Source organism: Podarcis filfolensis, assembly GCF_964270895.1.
Source record: "Podarcis filfolensis genome assembly, chromosome: 17".
Taxonomy (NCBI): domain Eukaryota; kingdom Metazoa; phylum Chordata; class Lepidosauria; order Squamata; family Lacertidae; genus Podarcis; species Podarcis filfolensis.
The window spans coordinates 7,686,841-7,711,880 of record NC_139621.1 but is presented as its reverse complement, the minus strand read 5'-3'; the positions used below and the strand labels follow the sequence as shown (position 1 = coordinate 7,711,880).

General features: G+C 47.2%; 2 protein-coding genes across 5 annotated transcripts in view; both read right to left on the bottom strand.

Annotated features, from left to right (window-relative positions):
• Positions 1-5,287: 5,287 nt before the first annotated feature.
• On the bottom strand, positions 5,288-24,659 carry MISP3 (MISP family member 3). 4 transcript variants are annotated; one of them, XM_083593053.1, is made up of 4 exons: positions 24,464-24,659; positions 19,916-22,427; positions 14,555-14,619; positions 5,288-6,382 (listed from the first exon to the last, which is right to left on the bottom strand). In XM_083593053.1, the coding sequence occupies exons 1-4, from the start codon at positions 24,581-24,583 to the stop codon at positions 6,287-6,289; spliced, it is 2,793 nt and encodes a 930-aa protein (XP_083449179.1). In that variant the 5' UTR covers positions 24,584-24,659; the 3' UTR covers positions 5,288-6,286. The 4 variants fall into 4 exon arrangements, with proteins under 4 accessions (XP_083449179.1, XP_083449178.1, XP_083449181.1 ...); XM_083593052.1 differs by having other exon boundaries at positions 14,537-14,619; positions 24,464-24,640; XM_083593055.1 differs by lacking the exon at positions 24,464-24,659 and adding an exon at positions 24,112-24,306.
• The window catches only part of RLN3 (relaxin 3), a 115,574-nt gene continuing 99,628 nt past the window's right edge, over positions 9,095-25,040 (bottom strand). Inside the window, exon 3 of the mRNA XM_083594175.1 lies at positions 9,095-9,133. The gene's annotated coding sequence lies outside the window, so the exon portion shown is untranslated. The remainder of the gene's footprint in view (positions 9,134-25,040) is intronic.

Here is a 25,040-nt window from a genome sequence, read left to right as displayed (position 1 = left end):
GTATGTACATTTCCAAAATATAAGATAAAAAACAAATAAAATAAAACCCACATACAACAACAGTGTTTTGTGTTGTGTAGGCTCCTGTGATGTAAGTAATGGCCCCCGCCTCCTAAAATATCACTGGTTTTGTTATGTGCAAATGGCTTTAGATGCCTATTAGGTCCATAAATTACCATATAGCACATATTCAACACAAAAAACAGCGACAATTTGTTGTTGACAAAGGACAGCTGGACATATAAAGGGCCCCATTACCTTCAGTAGTTTAGGGCCTCATCAAACCTAAATCCGACCCTGTACAGTTCCCATCATCCCTGACCACTGGTCCTACTAGCTAGGGATGATGGGCTTTGTAGTCCAACAACAGCTGGAGACCCAAATTTGGGAAACCTTGCTAGAGAACTAATGAATCCAAGAGTTTATCTTTCCCCCTTTTAAATATCTCTTTGCATGTGGTAACGGTAATGATGGTGAACCGGCACAGAGCAAGCCAAAAACATAGCTAGCTGTGCCCCACCTAGTCCCATTTCCCTATCCTTCTAGGTTGGGCTGTTTGTTTAAAGGGAGATTAGCCACTGTTTACAATCCCAGGTTTCCAGCTTCTTTTGTCCTATGACATACTACCTGTTTCACAAATAAAAGAACCATTGTAAAGTTTTACTGCAGGTAGACACAAAGGCTTGGTAAAGATGGCTGTTGTCATCCTTGGAAAGGTTCACAGGTGCTGGCGGACTCACCTTCGTACAGGACTGGCCTAGGACTGGCCAAATATTTATGGTGTTTCTGTTTTTATATTTTTATATGCTTACTGTGATTTTATACTTGCTGTACAGCGCTTCAATGTTTTCTGTATGAGTTAGTGGTATACCTGCACATGCATATATATATATATATATATATATATATGCATATATATATATATATATATATATATATATATGCATATGCATATATATATATATATATATATATATATATATATATATATAATTTTTCCTGTCTAAGGTGAAGGATAAGATGTACCCACCCCCGTTACATCTTATGACTGGACAGGTAGTTGTATTTTTTTCCAATACTGGTGACGGGGGTGGGGTCATTATCCACCATACTTGAGAGCAGGCAACTACCTTAAGGCAGCACCTCATTGCCACATCTCAACATCATGTTGCCTAATGGGAGGGCTGTACTACACAAGTACAGTCGTACCTTGGATCCCAAATGCCTTGCAAGTCGAACATTTTGGCTCCCGAATGCCACAAATCTGCAAGTGAGTGTTCCAGTTTGCAAATGTTCTTTGGAACCTGAATGTCTGATGCGGCTTCTGATTGGCTGCAGGAGGTTCCTGCAGCCAATCGGAAGCCACGCCTTGGTTTCCGAACCTTTTGGAAGTCGAACGGACTTCCGAAACGGATTCCGTTCGACTTCCAAGGTACCACTGTATCCTGATTTCACCTCTGCCTTCTTAAACCCACATGCTGCTGCTTAGGTTACCTCAGGGGTCAGCAAACTTTTTCAGCAGGGGGCCAGTCCACTGTCCCTCAGACCTTGTGGGGGCCAGACTATATTTTGCAAAAAAATATGAACGAATTCCTATGCCCCACAAATAACCCCTATGCATTTTAAATAAAAGGACACATTCTACTCATGTAAAAACACGCTGATTCTCAGACCGTCCGCAGGCCAGATTTAGAAGGTGATTGGGCTGGATCTGGCCCCCGGGCCTTAGTTTGCGTACCCATGGGTTACCTCCTGTACCTGCCACCTTTTCTTCATTTGTGCTCCTTTATTTGCTCCTATCCCTGAGAACTATCTGCAGCAGAAAGCCCTTCTCCCTATCCTCCTCTTAGGACTCCTTGAGTAGCGTTCAGTAACAGGTGTGTATACACAATGGGACTAAAATTGGAGTTGAGCAGTAAAAAATGTGAATTCATCAAGCCTTCGCCCCATTCCTTTCCTGTCATAATTTTAACTAGGGTTAAGATGAAGCCGGTTGCCCTTCAGAGATGCCAGGGCTTAAATCAGAAACCTCTTGGGTTCCAGTTGTGGCCTAGCCAGAGCTCTCACAAACTTTGAGGCAAAGTATACATGACATGTGATTGCATGGCTTTTTCCTCAGCATTTTTTAAAGAGCAAAGCAACTGCCTGGAGCTTTGAGGCTGATCAAGAACAGGAGGGGAAGGGTAGAAGAGGTGCTGAAAACCTTTCCCTTGGTCTGGATTTGCACTCAAAATCCTCCCCCCTCACACATACTTTTCTCCCTGGTAGAAAATGCTGGTACCCTTATAATTTTACCCCTTGGGGAGAGAGACACCGTGAGGAGACCGATTCTGAGCAGACCAATGGCAGGAAGGGAAAGAGTGGGTGATACAATGCACATCATGTGTGGCGTGACTATCTTTCTTGACTTATCTGTTTGGTACGTTGGACATTTTCCTGTTTGTGTGATCTGTGCTTACCAGATATCATGTGTGCATGGTCCTGATGTGGCAGAATACCTGTAGGGATGTGCAAAAGCTTCACAGGGGAGGAGAAAAAATTGTGCATGAGAGAGGGAAGAGAATCATGTTTGTGGGACAAGTCTTGTATGAGTTTAATATGTACAGTGGTTCTTGCCAATGTATGGGAAGGTGATGTGGCGGACCCAGTCTATATATAACACACAGAGCCCAGAAAATCCTGTTGGCACCCCATAAAATAAGCTCTGATGACAAAAGCCAGAGTTCCCTTTTTTCTCTTTTGAAGGTGGGCCTAAATTTGAATCTATATAAATAGAATTAGCATATACAAATGTTATGCAAATTTGTGTTATGGACACCACCATTCCAAGGCTTTATGTGCCTAGCAACATGTAGAGGTGGTTATTTTGTGTACAGGCAAGCTCCCCACGGGACAGAGCTATTTCCCCCCCTTCCCTTCATAAGCATTTAGAAACTTTACACTGTAGATGGCTAGACAACTTTTGTGGTACGCTCTGGACTCATTGCAAATGTCAATGCCAGCTTCCACTCTCAGGACCTGCTCAGTTGGTAGCCTTAATTAGGGCCCAGTGCCTGTTTGGCAGTGAAAAATCTTCTGTTTGCTGCATTTTTGAATCTAGTAGTGCCTGAGTTATGGCGGGTTTGTGTGCTTCACTATTGTTTTTTTTTAAAGATGCAAGGCCCAGGATGTGGCTAAAATTAGAGGGAGACAGGGGTTGGGGCTTGTGGATTTAATAAAGGCTCCCCTACCTCCACCCCCCACCCACCCCATAGTTTGAGCACTGGTTCCACCTTCCAGCTTTGGCTGCTCACCTGGGGAATGCAGGCTGGGAATGCCCCCTCCCGGTTTTAGTATTGCTTGCTTTCAGCTTTGGCTCGGCACTGACAGAAGCGACTCTCCTTCCCTCCAATTCAGCAGGGCCTCAGGGACTGTATTTCCCTTTTAAAAATACCGCCTTCACCACCTAAGCAGAACTTGACAGAGATGGGGAGCACCGTGGAAGAATTGCGTGGGTCAGGGGTATCCTGGGGTAGCACTTTCTGCTAAGCCAGGTCTGAAATGTATAACTCCTTTTGATACCTACCAGAATGTGGTTTGACTGGTCAGACCAGGAAAATAACAGAGGCAACCTGAGCCTTCGCGTTGCACCCCACTCCAGACTACTGAAACAAGAAGCCTCTTTTGCCTTCCTAAGCTACTCATGTTGACGTATTTTTCCTTCTGTTGCCACAAAACAGAAGGCAGAGGAGAATGAAGTGGTTGAGGCAGCCAGGGCGAAACAGCCCAGGCATCTGGCTCCAGCTCCTTTCCTGTTCTTATATTTTAATTTATGGTGCATAAAATGCCCACATTAATTAAGACAGCCAAGCCTGACAGCCTACCCCACATTTATATTTTACAGCGCACTAAATGCCACACAAACGCACTGAAATTCCATTCCTTACAGAATGGAATCTGGTTGCAAATTGGTCCCTCTAAATTACAGCTAGTTAAGCATCTTAATCACTATGGTGAGATGCATTGCATTCTGGTCATATTGTGGCAATTATCCATACACCTATAAATCACCATATGCAACTTTTATGCAAATTTGCTTCTCGGTGGGGGCTTGAAACAGGCACCCTGTTCTTCTCTCAAGGACAGGAAATAGTTGTCAGATGGCTTGAAGTCCAAAGAGAATTGGAGGCAGCTATTCTTCGAGATTTTGCAATATTCTGCTATCTAAGCAACAAGTAATGTTTGTTTCTGGTGAATGGCTCCAAGGTCCTTCAGATAATTTGTATCTGTGAAGTATCTTTCCAAAAAGGCCATGGCATGAAGACATCTCAACCCCTTTCATTGAGACCCCAAGTAGCCAAGAGGGTTCAAATTTAGCCTGCTTTCCCATGGCAGTCAGCAGTCTCACCCAAGGCTCAGACCGCCAGACGTCAGAACAGCTGAGCAGCAGCCCATCATCGTACTATGACCTGTAGCAGTTCTCATTATTCCACAGTGCACCTTGCAAGCCTAAGGCTAGGCAACTGGTTCAATTGCAAGAAGATAAGCACTTAAAACGAAAACAAAATATGCTTAACAATGCCCAGTTAACATTTTTGTTAAAAATGGATTTGAAACTGTGGAGGGGCAATACTTTCCTCCCCCTACCATTTTCCCACTGGAAACAGATCCTTGGGAGGGAATGAGCAGCTGAGAGGCATTTGTGGCGGTAAAACAGCTTTGGGGTGAAGGGGTTAACCCCCTCTCCCTGCAGTTGGAATCAAGCAGCTGCTGTTTTGGGTTGGGTGGGCATGCTTTTTAAAAAGCAGGCTTAAGGTAACATGTACTTTGATCCTAGCACAGGTCTGCTATGGCACTGCAGTAGATGAGTCAGAATTATCAGCAGGGTTATTTAATACCACTCTGTGCCTTTCATTATACGGACAAGCCATTAACAGTATCCACCCCCACCCTGAAACAGAAGGGTCAGTTATAAATTATCTGGTAGTAACAAGCAAAAGTATCTGATAGTAATGCATGGTTGAATTTTCTGCTTACAAAAGGCTCTTTGGGCTTTGTTGTTCATCGCTTTTCAGACTTTCTCCTTGTGATATCTTTCTAGCAATTTCCCTGCTCTTATTTGAGAAATTCCCACGGCGGCTTTTACGACCCTGCTTGCAACCAGCTTTCCCCCATTGGTTCCCCCCCCCAATCACTGAGGGGAACTGAGGCAGGGCTTCCCCTCAAAGGTGCTAAGGGACTCTTTCTCTCCATTTGTCGAATGTCAATGTTCTCGTAGTATTTACAAAAGGCAACAATCTGGAGTCACTCCCGTTTGATTTACTTTTAATTCTTGCTGGCATAGACAAAATCAAGGAGCTCTTTTCATTGAAAGATTCTTGTTTGATTCTTATTTTGCTGAATGAAAAAGAGAGTCAGTGGCAAAGCATACTACCCCAGAGTAAAAAAATTGCCATCTTTCATCAACCGCCTGTGGGCTGGTTCCTACAATACTTGTTTGTACACAAGTTTGAATACCCAGGGACAAAACCCACATGTGACTTGGTCAAATCTGAGGATGAAAGAAGTCTTGGGGGAACAGTCGCAAGTCACCTGAGATAGATGCCCAAAGGCACAAGTCTGCCCAGATTATTGGCCCTCTGCAGCCAGTTAAACATAGGAATGTAGGAATCTGCCTCACAGAGTCAGACCTATGTTCCATCTAGCTCAGAATTGCCTACACTGACTGGCAGCACCTCTCCAGGGTTCCAGGCAGGAGCCTCTCCCAGCCCTACCTGGGATTAAACCTAGGACTTTCTCCTTGCAAGCCAGGTGCTCTGCTACTATGGAGCTATGGCGCTTCCCCATAAACAACTGGACCTCAACAGGAAAAGATGCTGCTGGCATGGGACAGCTCCTACACATGCACTTAAGTGTAACTGCTCCTGCGCATGGATCCACCTGTACACTTCGGTGTGGGGTTGCCCAAAGCAGACCAAATGTAGGGGAAACCTGTGTTTGGAAAGCCCTTGGGTTGAGAAATCAGTGTCCAAGCAGGTGTTACCTACGTAAAAAAAGGAACTAAAATGAACCGTAATGCTTTGGAGCCCATCCCTTAAATCTTTCTCCTCTTTGTTCCAGGATAATTTTTTTTTTTTTTGTCAAATCAAAAGGCGGAGTGGAAAGAATACATGGTCGGCTCCAGAGGTGCACTCGACATGCACACCGTGAGTTATGTTTTGTGCAAGTTTGGGGGAGGCACAGGGGGGCCCTTGTGTCTTTTGCACTGGAGACGCGACCCAGTGGCTTTTCTTGCTGAGGCAGCCCCCTAATCTTCACTGTCCTGGTTGCCAACAGCTCCCGACTCCCAGCGCTGGATTAAGGCACTCCTCTGTCGGCGGAGGATTCGAGGGCTTCTCTCCGGCTGTGGGGTTAAATGAGGGGAGAGAGAAAGTGGGGAAAGTGAGCAAGAGTCCACAGAAAGTGAGGAAACATGCAGGCTGAAGGCTGGGGCAGAGAGCTTTCTCTGCTTAGTGATAAAGGACTTGAGGCTCTGGGTGGGTGCAGCTGTTTCTGAACAGAAAAGACTGAAGACCCCATTTCTCTGCAAAGAAACAGTTATTGGTTCAGTAGGAAAACTGTTTTGCCCCATGCCTGTGGGCAGTTCCACGGAGCCCAATTATTACACTCAAGGACTGAGGGAGCAGAGCCCCACACCTAAAACAATTCTTAATTCACCCACCCCATTCTTCTGCTGAAATTTAAAAATTCTTCATGCATTTGGTGGAGGAGTTTGGAATTGATATCCCACTTTATCACTACCCGAAGGAGTCTCAAAGCGGCTAACATTCTCCTTTCCCTTCCTCCCTCACAACAAACACTCTGTGAGGTGAGTGGGGCTGAGAGACTTCAGAGAAGTGTGACTGGCCCAAGGTCACCCAGCAGCTGCATGTGGAGGAGCGGGGAATCGAACCCGCTTCACCAGATTACGAGTCCACCGCTCTTAACCACTACACCACACTGGCTAACATTCTCCTTTCCCTTCCTCCCTCACAACAAACACTCTGTGAGGTGAGTGGGGCTGAGAGACTTCAGAGAAGTGTGACTGGCCCAAGGTCACCCAGCAGCTGCATGTGGAGGAGCGGGGAATCGAACCCGCTTCACCAGATTACGAGTCCACCGCTCTTAACCACTACACCACACTGGTTCTCCCTTTAAAAAAGAAAGAAAAAGCACTCACAAATCACAATTAGCGAGCTAAATTTTAAGATGTAATACGTTGTGGTTTGTGCTAGGACGAATTCGCAAGCATGCATGCTGCAATTCTACACATGCTCCCTTTGAAGTAAGTAGAGTTTACTCCCTACGACTTGAGTTTAGGATTGCAGCCTGATTGATGTCTAAAACATTTCAGTGCCTGATGCTGAAAATCATAATGGTATCAGGCATCTCGTTTATTAAAATCAGAGTGAAAGCTGCAATGCTTTCTCATGAGATGAAAGGCATGCCGAATCATATAATGAAGTTTTCGCACATTGTTGGTAAATATATTGAATTCAGATATGTTTGCTCTCAAACGAACTGCCCAAGGTAGGGGTTGCTATGGGAAGAGGTAGAGATAAATGTGAACTGGCAATCCAAGTCCTATTCAGTGCCTGCCCTGATGTTACAGCTTCTCAGCCTTTTGGCTAAGTTCAAGTGTATATTAACAGCAGCTGTAGGCAAAAGGTAAAGCACGGACCCATCTCGTTTCTGATGAACCTGATTCCTGCTGACTGTTAGGGTTCTTGCAAAGAACACTGGACTATTTATTTATTTATTTAAATTTCTATACTGCCCTTCATCTGAGGATCACAGGCCAGTTTGCAATATAAAAACACAAAAACACGTAACAAAGGGCTCATCTACATTTTGGTTTGTCTCGTGCTTTCTAGGCATGGGTTAAAGCAGTTTTCTCTCCCCCCCACCCCCCACTTTCCTCTAAGAAACCCACTCTTTAGCGCTAAATCGGAACAAACAGCAATCCGCAGAAAACCCAATTGCTGTTTGTTCTGATTTGCAGTGGGGAAAATGGAGGTGTGGATAAGCCCATAGCAACAAACAAAAACTATACCCCCCCACCCCAGGATTAGGGAGGCTCTGATCTGCTCCTGCAAGTTACTTCTAATAACTTGGGTTTGCTCAGAATCCCTTAACCCACATGATTAGTGTGAAGGGCCAGAGCCCATTGGTAGTTTCTGCCTTGCACAAATAAGGTTCCTGGTTCAATCCCTTGCCTGGGATGCTGAACGAGATGGACCAATGGCCTGACTCAGTACAAAGCAGCTTCTTCCTCCTCGAGTATCAAGAGATCCTGAGTCTGCATTCTTGCTTTGGGTCTTTGAAACACAAAGGGACCTTTTTGGTGCCAGAGGTGGAAAACTGAAGCTGCACCCACTTTCACTAAAGACTTACCCTTGCTCCCTCTTTAGTGCTCTATCGGCAAGCGGGTTTTCCACAAATTGCCATTTGTTCCAGTTTAAAGCTAAAGAGCAGACTTTCCCTGGGAAAGGAGCCGGGCAAAGGGGAAACCGCTCAGACCTGTGCCTAGAAAGTAAAAAACTACTCGGACCTGTGCTTTTTAGGCACAGGCCAAAGGGAAGCGTGGCTGAGCACTAACTTTGTGGCAAGGTAAATCTTCTGTTATCCCAGGGACCAGCACCATCAGGCTTCCATTGAGGCCCCAGCACCCTAGGCTCCTATTGCAGATACCCTTCCTGGGGACGGGGGTGCTTCTCCTTACAGCTAAGCAAAAGGGATACAGGGCAGGAAAAAGGGGTGAATGTGCAGAGGCAAAACTAGGATCCCTGGCACCCATGGCAAGGAGCTGTATTGGTAAGGTAAAGGTAAAGGGACCCCTGACCATTAGGTCCAGTCGTGACCGACTCTGGGGTTGCGGCACTCATCTCGCTTTATTGGCCAAGGGAGCCGGCGTACAGCTTCCGGGTCATGTGGCCAGCATGACTAAGCCGCTTCTGGCAAACCAGAGCAGCGCACGGAAACGCCGTTTACCTCCCCGCAGGAGTGCTACCTATTTATCTACTTGCACTTTGATGTGCTTTCAAACTGCTAGGTTGGCAGGAGCAGGGACCGAGCAACGGGAGCTCACCCCGTCATGGGGATTCAAACCGCCAACCTTCTGATCGGCAAGTCCTAAGCTCTGTGGTTTAACCCACAGTGCCACCCGCGTCCCTGCTGTATTGGTGTCCCCCCCCCCAAAAAAATCTGAGAAGCAGGCAAGGTTGCCTAGACAGGAGGAATGCACCTCCTTTGGGCTGGATGGGGCACCAATGCTGCTGTCTTCCTGGAAGCTGCTCCAAGGACCCCTTTCTCTCCCCTGCTGGAAAGCTTTGCAGATTCTTTCTGCAGGCAAAGCAGGTGGAGTGCTGAGCTGGGGATTGGGGGGGGCACTTCAGGTGTCACAGGAGGAGTTCAGCACCTGAGAGGAGGTGATTTTTATGCCCCCTCCTCTCCTGTGGGTGTGGAAGGGGTCTTGCTGGCAGGCACTGTGCAGAAGGCCCCTCAGGCCCTTTTCAAGATTATTATTATTATTTATTTATTTATTTATTTATTTATTTATTTATTTATACTCCGCCCATCTGGCTGGGTTTCCCCAGCCACTCTGGGCGGCTTCCAACAAAACACAAAAATACAATAACCTATTAATACAATAACCTATTAGATGGGACCTTCAGCTTTCAGAAACAAAACAGCCTGGCTTTTACCATATCAAGAAGCAGGCAAACGATACAAAGTTTTATTGCTTCCTGTCCTGCCAGCATTTTGCAGCCACGTGAAATGAGGTATGGCAGGCTCAGCCCTTCTATGCTCAGTGGGCTTGCCAACCCCTATTTATCAGCAGCAAAGGAAACAAAATTTTAATGCATTACAATGAACCTATTGAAATGTGTGCTTGTCTTGTGTGTGTTTTATGAAATCGAGAAATGCAAAGGAAAGATAACCAAGACTTGTTTCCACTGGATATTTGTGTGTGCGTGCCATTAAAGCACAACACAAATTGAGGGGACCTGGCCAATGGAGCACAACCCCCCCAGCTTTTCTCTGCAAGCCTAGTTGAAACAGGAAGGAGTTGCTCTTTTGCAGTTCCTGTGGGCTCATCCATACTTCCCTTTGCCTCCTCGCTTTCTGCCAGGAAAACCCATAGTTTGGTGCTGAATTGGAACAAATGGCAACTGAGTTTTCTGCAGATTGCTGTTTGTTCCGATTTAGCATTAAAGAGTGGGTTTTCCCAGGGAAAACGGCTGGGCATGCTTTCTAGGCATGGGGCAAGCAGAATTGTGGACATGTTAATTAGAGAGAGTCAAGCACTGCTAGGATCCTCACACACACACCCCGCCTGCCCTGTGCACCGAAATAATGCTTGAATTGTTTGTGGAATAGTAGGTAGTTCTTAATAAAATCCATACCCCTCCTCCATTTTTAACCAAATCATGCCCCCCGTAGCCTTCTGAAAGCAGTGGGGGGGGGGAGCTTCTATAGTTTTCCCTCTTTAGAACATCTGCCTGGCCCCATTTCATTGCGCTACCTTTTGATGGACGCCTATCAAACTATTGCTCTGTCAAGTATTGTGCCTTCCACATTCAGAAACTAATTTAAGAGTCTGACCTTTGCAAGCAGACACACACATTTCCTGCTCAGACGTGAGCTCCGATTAGGGCCAAATAACACAATGGACTTATCCACATTTGCCTTTCCTCTGTTCTTTCCAGACATGGTCCATGCTTTAAAACTCCATGTCCGAGCACCCTTTTCTTTGCTGTGGAGCTTTCCCCATGAAAACCTGCTCTTTAAAGCTCAATCGGAGCAAACAGCAATCTGCAGAAAACCTGAACTGATGCTTGCTCCGACTGAGCGCTAAAGAGCAGGGTCTCACAGAAAAGCTTCGGGATAAGAAGAAAATACTTGGACACAGAGCTTTGAAGTGTGGACCTGTGCCTAGGGAAAAGGGGCAAATGGTAAGTGTAGATAAGCCCAGTGTATTAGCTTGGCATCTGCCAAGGCCCTGGATCCCTCCAAAGGTTTACTACTTCTTCTTCTTCTTTTATTTTAAAAAAAGCATTTTGGGAGCTTTGGAGAGTTTTGTTTGTTGTCTGCACTGCTTGTTTTTTTTTGGAGGGGGTGGGCATGTAAATACTTTGCCTGTTGTATGTTTTGGGGGGGGGTGTTCCTGAATCTTGCTATTTGTCTTCTGCAAAATGGATGTTTTGTGGGGCTCATGACCGTTTCAGAGGTTTCCAAATGTGCCCCCAGGCTCCAAAAGGTTGGGGACCCCTGCACTTATGTACATACCTGTGCCTCTAAGTGCAGGGTTTCTCCCTACCAATTCCTAATCATAAGATGGAGGTGCCGAGGGTTTAACCCTTTAGCCCTGTGCTGTAATCTTGGTCCTGATCTGGATCCCATTTCTCATGCCCAGATGATGCTGAGCAGAGGGACTCTTGATTGCTTCAATGAGAGCTCTTTTCTTAAACAAACTGCAGACACAACAGGGGTGGGGAAGGGATAAAGTCCCCTTTCCTCTCATCACACTAGGATCTGTATCCAGATCAGGCTCCTTTATCCAAATTGGATAAACTAAAGCAAAAGCCCAGACATGTAGGAATGGGCGTAGCCAGGGGGCAGGGAGGGGCAGTTGCCCTCCCAAAATCAATAAAAATACATGTTCTTCACCCCCCCAAGACCTACCCCCCTAACAAAAATCCTGGCTACAACCATGCATGTAGGCATGAGCATAGCCAGGATTTATTGGTGGCGGGGACAGAACAGAGTTATCTGTGACACAATTGGTCCGTTAGTTAAGTATTTTTATTTATTTACTTGATTTAGGGGGGCAGCTGCTCCCCCCTGCCTATGCCCATGCATGTAGACTGTGTGCACATTACCAACTTAAAACACAGCAGGGTCATTCTTTTTCTCAATTCAGATTGAAGCTGGTTTGGGGGGGAGACACATCAAAATGCAGTATTTCATAACAAACAGCAGGCTAGATATAGCTTGTGGCTAATGTTGTGTGTACACAGATTCTCAAACGAGCAGTAAGAGTGCACTTGATGCAGAATAAACAGTGTGTACACAGCCATAGCTAACATATTGTCTAGCTTGGCTCTTCGTTCAGTGGAATTTATTTCCAGTTCCATTTGCTCTGCATCCAGGGCTTGAGAAGCAGCGAACACCATGTAAGTCACAATCCATACCTGCCCTGAGTCTATCCTGTTGTTGCTTAAGAAACACTGCATTTTGATGTGCTTTCTGCAAAACCAGCTTCAATCCCAATTGAGAAAAAGAACGACCTAGATGCATTTTAAGCCCTTAATGTATTATGCAGCCTGAAGAGTGTGTATAAGATTGCAGTCTGAGTTACAGCAGTCGCTAACCACGTTACTAGCGGCAAATAATGAATGAATAGGATTCTAGCCCTTGCTGTTATGTAAAAATAATGTATATAGTTTTGTTGACGAGTACCTGCTTTCCAGAGCAGCATAAGCAAAAAGATTTGAAGGAATCTTGAAGGAATTTGCCACTGAAATGTTAACAGCAAGGGAGACAAAAAAAGGGCATGGGGTATCCAACAGTGGAGTGTGTGTGTGTTTGTGTGTGTGTGTGTGTGTGTGTCGCTCAGAGATAACAGCACATGGTTTGCATACTGAAAGTTCAGCTCCTCCACCCCAGGGCTGATTGAGGCTTTGGTTGGTCTAAAACTCTGGAGAGTCCAATATGGACGGCACACATATTTATGGTATGATAAAGTAAAAGTGCATAAAGGATTCCTGAATCACACAATAAGAAAATCAATTTATGAGGTGTGGAACAGATATAAAAACTTATTGGAATGTAAAACTCCTTGGTGGCTCTCTCAAATTGAAGCAACAGCAGTAAAAAAGTTAAATATGAAAGGAGAGTGGGCCACGTATAGAGATTTGTCGACAGAGGTAGGAAGTCAGTTAAAATTAAAAACATTTGAAGAAATAAAAGAATTATTGACGGATTGGTTGCAATACCACCAGGCAAATGAGGTGTTTAAGGAAGAGAAAAAGAAAAATGGTTTTGATACAGTAAGATCTAGGTTGGAGATAGATTTATTGGATAATATTGGAAAATATTATTGAAAATGTACAAATTACTTTTGGAGTGGCATACTAAAGATAAAGCGGTTAAAGGGGTGATGATACAATGGGCTAAAGATTTTGGATATAATATTCAGTTAGAATCGTGGGAAAGGCTGTGGAATGAAGGTATTAATTTTACTGCATGCAGTGTACTTAAAGAAAATGTGATGAAAATGATGTATAGATTGTATTTAACACCATCAAAACTTGCAAAAATGTATAAGACAAGATCTAATGAGTGTTGGAAATGCAAAGGAAAGGAAGGTATCTTCTACTGTAAGTGGTGGACTTGTAAAGAGGTAAAGGCTTTCTGGGAAATGATATATAATGAGTTAAAGAAAATGCTTAAAAACACTTTTGTTAAAAAACCAGAAGCCTTTTTACTGGGTATAGTAGGCGAAGAGATACCAAGAAAAGAAAAAAGACAAAAGACTGCTCATGTATGGAAAAACAGTGGCAAGAACCCTTTTAGCCCAAAAATGGAAACATCAAGAAGTACCAACGAAAGAAGAGTGGCAGATGAAACTGATGGACTTAGCAGAACTGGCGAAGCTGACAGGAAAAATCTGAAACCAGCGCGATCGAGTATTCCAAAAGGACTAGAGTAAATTTATACAATATTTGAAAGATCATTGTAAGCAATTAAGAACACTAGTAGGGTTATTTGAAGACTTGTAATGAGAAATTTCTTACCTTTCTATATTTATTTAAATTATGAGGTATTTTGTAATGAGTTACCGTATTTTTCAGTTTATAGACGGAATGTATAAGACACCCCCTATTTTGGGGGACTCATATTTAAGAAAATGGGGGGAGATGGCCCCATGTATAAGACGCCTCCTAGTTTTTGACATTAGTTTTTAGGGGGAAAAACCTAGTCTTATACACAGAAAAATACGGTACATTAGAATTGGAAAATATATAAAATGCTGTGTAAACAAGCTTAGTTTTGAAAGCCAAGAGGCGGGAGGGAAGGAAGTCAACAGGCTCTAAAGAGCCAAAGAAGTAAAGTGGATAATAATAATGCGATTATATATGTTTAAATGCAAAATTAATAAAAAATATTTGGTCGGAGAGCAAGTGTGGATCCAGTCAGGTCAGCAGCCGTGTGGCTGTTGTTATAATAAGGCCGGCCATTTGAACATGGATTGCATGTTTGCAATCATGATGTGAACTAATATCAGACCAATATCTGCCCGCTGGTACCTTGAGGCATATGTGGTAGTTGCTTTTCCTGCTTACGCTTCAAGTGAGATTGAGAGTTGCGCATTGCAGGATATTTTTACTCCAACTCCTTCCTTGTAAGATGGCAGCTCTCTACCACAGAGGCAGCTGGTGCTGCTTTCTGAGGACAGCTACAGGCCGCCAGTCATAGCTGTGTGATAAGGGCACTGCTCCCCTGCGCTTGTTACCTGATGGAGGCCATTCACCTGAGAGGTCTCCGGAGGGCTTGGAGGGGGCCAGGTGACGTCCAGCTTCTTGCAGGAAGGTCTCTCTGAGAAGGAGACAGAGACAAAGGACAGGACTCAACGGTGACACAGGGCTAACGGTCAGTAATAAGAGTGCTTCTGGCCACCTGCGTTTCCCAAAGTGCAATTTTCTCAACAGGGACTGACCCACCCACATCAATGGCCTTAGGGAAGGGTTTTCTTTCAGGCCCTGAAGATGGGGAACTGAACATTCTTTCCACATCCCTGTCAGGAAAGCAGTTTCTCCCAGTTTCCGTTTTACAACCTTTGCGTCCCTCTCGTGACATTTCCTTGTCCCTGGTTACACCTGCTGGTTTCCCTTTCAGTCTTGCCTCTGTTAAAATTCAACCAACCCTGTGTTTGCTACAGCAGCCTAGGAAAACTATTACCACCCACTAGGTACACATTCCGGTTCTATTGGCTGCCAGGTTCTCATGGTGCAGCTGGGACCCTAATTTGTTTATTTAATCTATCTATATCATTCTGTTTTCCCCAAGGAGCTCAAGGAAGTGTGCATACCACCAAACACTACCCCATTTCTCCTTAACCAGGAGCTCCTCTCTCTGCAACAACCCCCTGCCCTGGGCAAAGAAAATCTTGGGTGGAGAACCCAGAAGACGCAAAGAGAGAGGGAGCAGCAGTTCTGCTGTGCAAACAGAAGTCATTGCACAAATAGAATGACACAGTAGGATACAGTGACTGGCCTAGGGTCACCCTAGCTGAGTGGGGATTTGAACTGACTCATAGTTTTGAGTCAGTTCAAAACTATGTGGGACGCGGGTGGCGCTGTGGGTTAAACCACAGAGCCTAGGGCTTGCCGATCAGAAGGTCAGCAGTTTGAATCCCCACAACGGGGTGAGCTCCCGTTGCTCGGTCCCTGCTCCTGTCAACCTAGCAGTTCGAAAGCATGCCAGTGCAAGTAGATGAATAGGTACTGCTCCAGCGGGAAGGTAAACGGCATTTCTGTGCGCTGCTCTGGTTTGCCAGAAGTGGCTTAGTCATGCTGGCCACATGACCCGGAAGCTGTATGCTGGCTCCCTTGGCCAATAAAGCGAGATGAGCGCCGCAACCCCAGAGTCGGCCACAACTGGACCTAATGGTCAGATATCCCTTTACCTTTACCTAGTCCAATGCTCTGATCATTAAGCTAAAAAGGTAAAAGGTAAAGGACTCCTGGATGGTTAAGTCCAGTCAAAGGCAGTTATGGGGTTGCGGTACTCATCTCACTTTCAGGCCGAGAGATCCGGCATTTGTCCACAGACAGCTTTCTGGGTCATATAGCCAGCATGACGAAACCGCTTCTGGCACAACGGGACACCGTGACGGAAACCAGAGCACATGGAAATGCCATTTACCTTCCCGCTGCAGCAGTACCTATTTATCTACTTGTACTGGTGTGCTTTCGAACTGCTAGGTAGGCAGGAACTGGGACAGCAATGGGAGCTCACCCCGTTGTGTGGATTCAAACTGCCAACCTTCTGATTAGTAAGCCCAAGAGGCTCAGTGGTTCAGACCACAGTGCCACCCACATCCCTCATTACAACACATTGGCTCAGGTGCTAAGCTTACAAGGAGACAAGGAAATGGCTGTGTGTGATAACTTCTGTAGGTCAGCTGCAGCTCACCCCACAAGCCCTTAGCCAAGGACCCGGCTCATTTTGGGCCTTGGTGCAGAGGCTCCAGATAGTGTACCCTCCATGGCAATAAACGTGTCACAGTAAATAATAATAATAATAATAATAATAATAATAATAATAATAATAATTTATTTATATCCCACCCATTTGGCTGGGCTTCCCCAGCCACTCTGGGAGGCTCCCAACTGAACATTAAACAGAATGAAATTTCAAACTTTAAAAACTTCCCTAAACAGGGCTGCCTTCAGATGTCTTCTAATGAAGTACATGGCAATGTTTTGTCCTTGAACGGTGCCACCAAAATCTGCTTCTTCAGGCAGGCTACCTTACCAGAAGAACTTGGCCTTCCAGGAAGGTTATTATATTCAAACACTGGGCATGCAGATATGAAGAAGAATGACACTGGGAACACTTTCTCTGCCAGCCCTTTCCCACCCCATTGCCCCGCAAATGCTTTGGACTACAACTCCTTTATGGCTGGGGCTGATGAGAGTTGAAGTCCAAAGCATCTGTGTGCAAAGGCAAGTGGGAAATATGGCCCAAAATCCAGGTGCAGAGTTCTGTGACACCTACATCCCTGTCCGTGACAACAACAGAGCACACGCTCAGTCTCTTTTTCTCTTCATTCAAGAACAGGTTGAGTCAGGCCTTAAGCAGCCTGAGTAACATAATTGGAGATGAAAAACTGGACGTCCTATGAGCCTGAAAGATTCATACACTGCTTTCTGTGTATTTTTGTGCACTTGTAGTCTGAGGCCCTTCTGTATGTCTCCCCCACCCCAGAGGTTTGGAGGGTGTCAACAAGAGAACGGACCTTTTCTGAGGTGGTTCCCCAATTGTGGAATGCTCTCTCCAGAGAGGCTCGCCTGGCGCCATCATTACATGTTTTTAGATGCCAGGCAAAAGCATTCCTCTTTACTCAGGCCTAAGGCTATTAAACCCCTTCGTGGATCACTGCCTTGCTGTGGTGAAGGGGCTTGAATAACTCAGAGAAGCTATGAGCTATGCCGTGCAGGACCACCCAAGATGGACAGGTCATAGTGGAGAGTTTTGACCAAACGTGATCCACCTGGAGCAGGAACCGGCAAGCCACTCCAGTATCCCTGCCAAGAAAACTCCATGGACTTTTGAGCAAACTGCAGGAGGCAGTGGAAGACAGGAGTGCCTGGTGTGCTCTGGTCCATGGGGTCACAAAGAGTCAGACACGACTAAACGACTAAACAACAACAACAACAAGGCTATTAAATAATCTATGGCCTGTTAAAATGTGGGGGAGAGGACTGGTCTTCTTATTTTACTATTGGGCTGTCTGTCAGTCTGCTTTTTACTATATTTTTCTTATGTTTTTGTCACTGATGTTTTGCAATGTGTTTCTGATCTTGTACACCACCCTGAGATCTTTGGCTAAAGGGTGGTATATAAACTGAATAAGTAAAAGTAAAAGTAAAAGTTAAAAAAGGGGAATTTTTTACTATCTGAGTTGCACACGTTCATTCACTTTATGAACCGGAGTACAAAGCAACAAACTCAAGGTTACCCAGTGATAGCGATTTGATTAGAAAGTTCCAGCGCTTCAGTTTGTAAATCACGCCAGAGGTCAGGGCTGTAAATGTGCCCGGATTCAATGGAAATGCTCAATGTTGTGTTAGATGCCACAATCCTTTGATTGTTGGGTCCTGCTGCTATGGAGCCAGGATGTGAGTCAGAAGGACCGTGCAGGTGTGATCTGAAAGGGTGGCGGTTTTCATGATCCCTTTGCATCTTAATGATTTTGCAAGCGAGAATGCTGGACTAAGGCAATTTTTGCCTGAGGTGGAGCTGCTGCAAGGTCTATGATATGGTGGAGGACGGGGAGGGGGGTCAAGTTATTTTGGCACCTGAGGCAGAAAACACCACAAGTGCCTCTCCTCCTCCCTAGCAGTAAAAGTACAATAACATTAAATAACCATTTGCCGCCTTCTCTTGATACTCAATATTAGTTGCCTGAGTCCGCTGCTTCACTCTGCCTAATGTTGGAGCTGGTCCTTGGAAGTGATATTTATTCCCTACAGCACAGCTTTCCAAACTTTTCATGTTGGCGACACACTTTTTAGAAATGCATCATTTTGCGACACAGTCATGCAGTTTTACTAGCAAACCGGAGCTTCAAATAACCCCTTTCCAGCCCCGGGAGGAGTGCAGGGAGTGTTCACATGACACACCTGCAGCCGACACACTAAAATGTCGCAACACAGTTTGGAAAGCTCTGTCCTATAAAACAGGACTTTCGTGGGAGTTCTGTGGCAAGGCATGTTACTAGAAAACCAAGAACATCAGCTTTCAAAAGCAAATAGCAAGTTTCTAGACCACATGCTTCACTCCAGAAATATTACTGTTCCAAGCAACAGCTTCTGTTCTTTACGCAAGCCCTGCATTTGTATGCATACAGCCTTCTTAGCTCACCTTTTGGCACCAGGCAGGAAAAAGAAAACCCACCTTGCTTGTAAAAACTCATGCCACACAAGAAAGGAGCCAGTCTTTTAAGATTCCATAGCATTCTTTGCCTTTCTGTAGAGCTACTCCTAAAATCACTGGTCGTAAGAAGAGTTCTGGTGGACTTCACCAAAGGTCCACCTAATTGAACCGCCTGGTTTTGACAGCGGCCAGCAAAGTGCTTTTCTGAAGCCCACAAGCTGGGCATGAAAAGGCAGCGACCCTGCTGTTTGTCCCAGCAACATGGTGCAGTGGTTAGAATATTGAGCCTGCGAGGCCAAGCTTCACATCCCCACTAAGCCATGCAGCTCACCTGGCGTCCTTGGGCCAGTCGCCGTCTCTCAGCCTCACCTGCTTGTAAGGATAACATAGAATGGGGAGAACTCTGCCTCGGGCTCCTTTGCGGAACAGTTGGATGCATATGCAGTAAATATGGAACTGAATACAAGAGGACTCCCTTGGTCCCTTTTATGTACTTATTATTACCATTATATATTTATTCATACGCGCCTTTTCCCCTGATAGGGACTCAGGATAGCCAAGTAGGAATTCTACATTCAGATTTGAATACAATGCCAAATCTGAATGTAAGAATCCCACTTAGCTATCACAAGTACAGTGGTACCTTGGGTTACATATGCTTCAGGTTACATACGCTTCAGGTTACAGACGCCGCCAACCCAGAAATATTACCTCGGGTTTAGAACTTTGCTTCAGGATGAGAACAGAAATCATGCTCCGGCGGTTTCAGGTTAAGTTTCAAGTTAAGAACGGACCTCCAGAATGAATTAAGTACTTAACCCAAGGTCCCACTGTATGTAAAAGTAACTAAGAGGCTTCCTATAGCCCAGCATTCTGTTTCCAACAATGGCCAGTAAGATGCCTCTGGGAGGTCCAGCAAGGAGGCCAATACAGCAACAGCCCTTCCCTGTGGTCTGAAATCTAACCTTGCAACTGGCCTTCCACAGTGCGCTGCCTCTGAAACTGGAGGCTCCATTGAGCTTTCCTCCGTGTGTTTGCCTGTTTCATTCTAAGGCCAACTAATCCAACGGCTACGAATACATCTTACGGTAAACCAAGCCCATGTGTTAATTATGTGTTGTGTGAAGAAGCGCTTCCTTTTCCCAGTCCTGAACGAACGGCCCTTCAGTCCCAGCAGGTGACCCCCATTCTCCCTCTTCCCCACACTCGCTCATTGCACCTTGCCCCTTACCTGGCTGGCTGGGGGTCTCCTCATCCTGAGCTGAGGCCTCTGCAGCCTGGCAGGGCAACGCTGAGCCGTACAGGCTGTGCCTCTGCCTCTGCAGCTCCCGCTCTCGTTCCTGAGCTTCTTGGACCTCCTGCTCCAGCAGAGACTGGGGGCTTTTGGCACGCAAGCAGAAGAAGGGGTTGGCCGAGGCAGGGGTTCTCTCGGCCAGCGGCCGTTGGGCTCGCAGCAGATCACCAGAGTCCACAATGACCATGTTGGCGGTGCTGTTGGCCTCTGCAAAGGAGAGACCCCGCGCCCCTCTGGGGCTGCTGCACAGCATCTTCCTGGGGGCCGGAGGTTCTGGGCTGGGGTGCTGTTCAAAAATCATCATCTTCTCCTGCATCTCTTGCGGGGTGCCACGGTCGTAGGCCCCCCTGACCTTCCCCAGCTGGACCAGGTCCTCTTCACGTTGACATTCCCTCTGGATCTCCCTCTGCATTTGAACCCCGGCCCACTGGCGCTCCTTCTCCTTGGGCAGCATGGGGGGCCCCACGTTCTGGTTCAGGATAGGCCTGATGCGCACCTCCACATACTCCTGAGTGCCCCAGGGGCTAGCCAGGCCCCTTTGGCGCCGCAGGTGCTCTTCCCGTTCCTGGTGGAGACGGATCTCTCGCTCGATCGGGGTCTCGGTGGCAGGGTGCAGGGCCTCTGTACTCTCCGTGGCGTTTCCTGTCCAGTCCATGCCGCCAGTCCCAGAGGGCCTGCTGGGCGTGGATGTGGCACAGACCGGGTCTGCAGGGCTCACCAGGTCTTCTGCGCTGGCAGGGTCCCTGGCACCAAGTAGCGACTGGTCTCCAGGTTTCGGACTGGAAGTGTCGTGCTCCGAAACAGCAACTGGGCATGTGGTGCTGGCCAAATCTTCAGAGCCCGCTCTGTCCCTGGACCCAAGTGGATCTTCAGTGCTAGCTAGTACCATGGTCCCAGCTTGGTCTTGGGGACCAGCTGGATCCCTTGTGCCAGTCGGGCTTTCCAAGCCAGGTGATTCTACGGCTGGATCTTTGGCACCGGCTAGGTCCTTTGCACTCTCCGGCACGCAGGTGGCTTCCCCAGTCCCAGCGCTGCTGGACACCTCCTCTCCCTTCTCAGTTTCCAGCGCAGCGTTGGCTCCAGCCTCACCCTGGGCTTGGCTGTCGTTGCCGGCTCCGCTCGATTCCTCAGCAGCCAGTCCTTCTCTCTCTTGCCTGCCACAGTCAGGAGCCAGGCCCCAGTGGGCAGGTCCAGAGGAGTCACCGGTTGCCACAGGAGACTGCCTTGGCGCTGCCTGCAGGGGAGTGTCGCCATCTGTGCCTGCTGCCCTCTGCTGGCAATAGGTGCCAACATCTGGCTGAGAGTCTATCAATGCCAGTGAAAGTCCGGCTGGGGTGCGTTCAGCATCTTGGGCATCTTGCTTCTCCGTTGTTTGGGAGTGATCCACCGAGCCCTCCCCAAATAACTGCCCATTCAGGTTACCCAGATATTCCTCTGCAGCTTGGGACTGATCACCCAGCTCCCTGGGCGTGCTTTCCTCCTTGCCAGCCTCTACCGTTTCCGTGCAGCCTGGTTTTACGTCTTGATCAACGCTGGCAGTGTCAAACGTCTCCTGATGCTCAGCACAGGGAGCGGAGCTGGGATGGTGGCTGGGAAAGACCAAACAATCTCCCTCCCATGACTGCTTTGGGGAATTGGTCCCCGGAAGCGAGATGCTGGGTGGCTCGGAGGATGCAGCGGCGGCAAGTTCAGGTTCCTCTAGAGATTCTGAAGCAGGATCCTGGCTGTGACTACCCACAATGCCACTCTCCTCCCATACGTCCACTTGATTTGAGGTGTTGGTGGAGTTCTGTTGCTCCGAAGAAACACCTGAGGTCTCCACACAATGAAGAAGAGTTCCTTTTTCTTCTTGGCCATGCTCCAACTGTTTCAAGGAGTCAGTGGGCCCAGCTCCGTTCTTCTCATGGCAGTGATTCAGACCGGCCTCCTCCTCTTGCGCCAGCTGTTCCAAGGTCCCAGTAGGACACTGGACACCCGGCATCTTGTCACGACACACAGATTGGCTGCCATGTCCCCCTTGGGCCAACAGGCTTGCAGCATCCTCAGCATTCGGTTGCTCCGGGGAGGGACTTGGCGTCTTGTCCTGGTGAGCGGAATAGCCGTCATCCTGCCCTTGGTCTGGTGACTTGGAGACCTCTGCCATTTCAGTCCCCTCTGGCGGCTTGACTGGAGATGGGGGGGCCCTCTCAAAATGGTTGCCCTCCTGTCCTGAGGTGGACGGTTCCTGCAGCACATTGTCTTTGGCAAGGGAACCAGTGGCAACATCGAGCGAGGGGACCAAGGAGTCGTCGGGTTGGGTGGCTATGGGGACATTTTCAGCCATAGTCCCACTTTCCACCATGTCCCCGAATACATCCACCCCGGAGTTCTCCTGGTCTCTGTGGCACAACCCAGCAGCTGGGGGAGGCAGTGGCAGAGTTTCGGTGCTCATGCAGACCAGGGTGTGGCTCTTTTTTTGTAAAAAATAAAACAGAACAGAAACCTTGAACAAAAGCATTCATCTCTTTTGTGCGGGTTCCCACTACACCCATGACCTGAGCTCAAGAAACAATGAGGTGATGGCTCCCTCTCCTGGCAATGGAATCAAAGGGTGCCAAAGGGCGCTGGAGTTGGGTTTCTCTGCAGCTTCCTTTCCTCCTCCTCCTCCTCCTCCTCCTCCTCCTTACCTGCTAACCCATGGGTAGGCAACCTAAGGCCCGGGGGCCCAATCGCCTTCTAAGTCCGGCCCGCAGACGGTCCAGGAATCAGCGTGTTTTTACATGAGTAGAATGTGTGCTTTTATTTAAAGTGCATTATTTGTGGGGCATAGGAATTTGTTCATTTCCCCCGCAAAAATATAGTCTGCCCCCCACAAGGTCTGAGGGACATTGGACCAGCCCCCTGCTGAAAAAGTTTGCTGGCCCCTGTGCTAACCCCTGAGCCAGTGGAGAAGGGGGTTAGCACAGGGCCAAATATTTTCTGCACTCTTCTATGCCCTTCCCTGGCTCCTTCCCTCGCACCTGGGGCTCATCCACACTTCCTTTCATACCATGTTTTTAGGCACAAGTCCAGGATTTCCAGATCCATGTCCAAGCAGGAAAACCCACGTTTGACCACTGAATTGAAGCAAATGGCAGTCAGGTTTCCCAAGGATTGCCATTTGCTCCGATTCAGAGGTAAAATGCAGCGGTTTCCCAGTGAAAATGCCAGAATGAAAGAAACCTGCTCAGACACAGACCTGAAAATCCTGGCTGGAGAAAAAAAAGCCCTCCTGATTTTTATACAGGTGATCTGAAACGCAGTTCAGGGGCCAACCAAGCACCTATTCCTTCCCTATGTAGTGCTTCTGGTAGCAGGGAGTTTGATTCCTTCTCCACCAACAGGTGGCAGGAATAACTACCTCTTCCAATGGACAAAAATTGGGAGCCCTGCACAGAAAAAGTGCATAGGCAGGTGAAATACAGCCATGAAGGATATTAACATGCAGCTTCCAGAGACCTTCCCAAACCCTTCCCCAGCTGTTCTGGGATGGATATTATATGAGCAAGCAGGATCACACCCTGAAATGCTTTGTACAACTATCTGCCTTGGTGGGGGGGGGGGAGTACGTTCATGAAAAGCAAAGCAGGAGCTATATTCCAGGAACATGAAAGGGGAAGGGAAAAAATTATTTCAGTCCAATAATGACCAGGACTCAATCTTGGGACATTGCAGCCCTTGCTACTCCAGAGTCTGACCATATGAGCCCCTAATCCAGGGGTCAGCAAACTTCTTCAGCAGGGGGCCGGTCCACTGTCCCTCAGACCTTGTGGGGGACCGGACTATATTTTTGGGAAAAACATGAGCAAATTCCTATGCCCCACAAATAACCCAGAGATGCATTTTAAATAAAAGGACACATTCTACTCATGTAAAAACACGCTGATTCCTGGACCGTCTGCGGGCCGGATTGAGAAGGCGATTGGGCCGCATCCAGTTTGCCTACCCATGCCCTAATCAGTCCCCACCCCCATCTCTTTCCACTCTCTTCTCATGACCCAGTGGATTAACTAATTGTTTACTGCCTGCCTAAGGATTGCCCTTTCCATTATCCTCTTCCAACCTGCAGAGTGATGCCCGCACCCTGTATCTCAGAGGCATAGAGCTTCTCTTACCTGCCACTGACACACGCTCTCCGGATTCTGCCTGGCCGGAGTCCTGGACCCCTGGCAGTCTGTCCCAGCAGGAGGTGCTTTCCCTGGGCTTTATGCTCAGCCACTGAGCCAATTACACGCCCCAAGCTAATCTGCGGGGAGGACACAGCCCTGCCGCACAATTGCAAAAAGAGTTGCCAAGAAAATGCACAGCCCTGGGGCCACTCCTCCCTGAAATATGCACAACAAAGCACGGGTAGTTGTGCAATGGCAATGAATATTAACCACATGCAAGGGACATTCTTGGGAACAGAGAGATTCATGCATGAATCTCAGCCTATTGGTGGCTATTAGCAAGGAAAGCTGAATAAACCTTCACGCACTGTGGCAGGATATAATTTTTTCTTTCCAGATGCTGTATTGACAGGGAAGGTTCATGCCCTTTTTTTGGGGTTTTCGGAAGGCATCCGTACAGCTCCTGTGGCACTTGCATGCCTAGCCAGGACCTTGACCTGATCCACCAAAGCAGCCCCTGTGTTTTTCTGTTCTTCCCTGCAATGGAGTTCCTGCCCAACTCTTAATAATAATAATAATAATAATAATAATAATAATAATAATTATATCCCGCCCTCCCCAGCCAAGGCCGGGCTCAGGGCGGCTAACAACCAATAATAAAAACAAGTTGAATGAATACAACTTAAAAACAAGATTAAAATACAACATTAAAACATTAAAATACAGCCTCATCACAGGAGGAGAAAGGAAAAAAGAAAGAGAGGGAGGGAATCAAACTGACTCCAAGCCAAAGGCCAGGTGGAACAACTCTGTTTTACAGGCCCTGTGGAAAGAAATCAGATCCTGCAGAGCCCTGGTCTCAGGAGACAGAGCGTTCCACCAGGCTATTGAAAAGGCCCTGGCTCTGGTTGAGGCTAATCTAACTTCCTTAGGGC

Coding starts and splice junctions, on each gene's coding strand:
- MISP3 (XM_083593052.1), bottom strand. CDS start 24,583: ATGCAAGTGCCACAGGAGCTGTACGGATGCCTTCCGAAAACCCCAAAA. Junction 22,428..24,463: donor TCCTGCCACAGTGCGTGAAG/GTTTATTCAGCT, acceptor TTACAAAAAAAG/AGCCACACCCTGGTCTGCAT. Junction 14,620..19,915: donor GGAGACCCCCAGCCAGCCAG/GTAAGGGGCAAG, acceptor TCTCCTTCTCAG/AGAGACCTTCCTGCAAGAAG.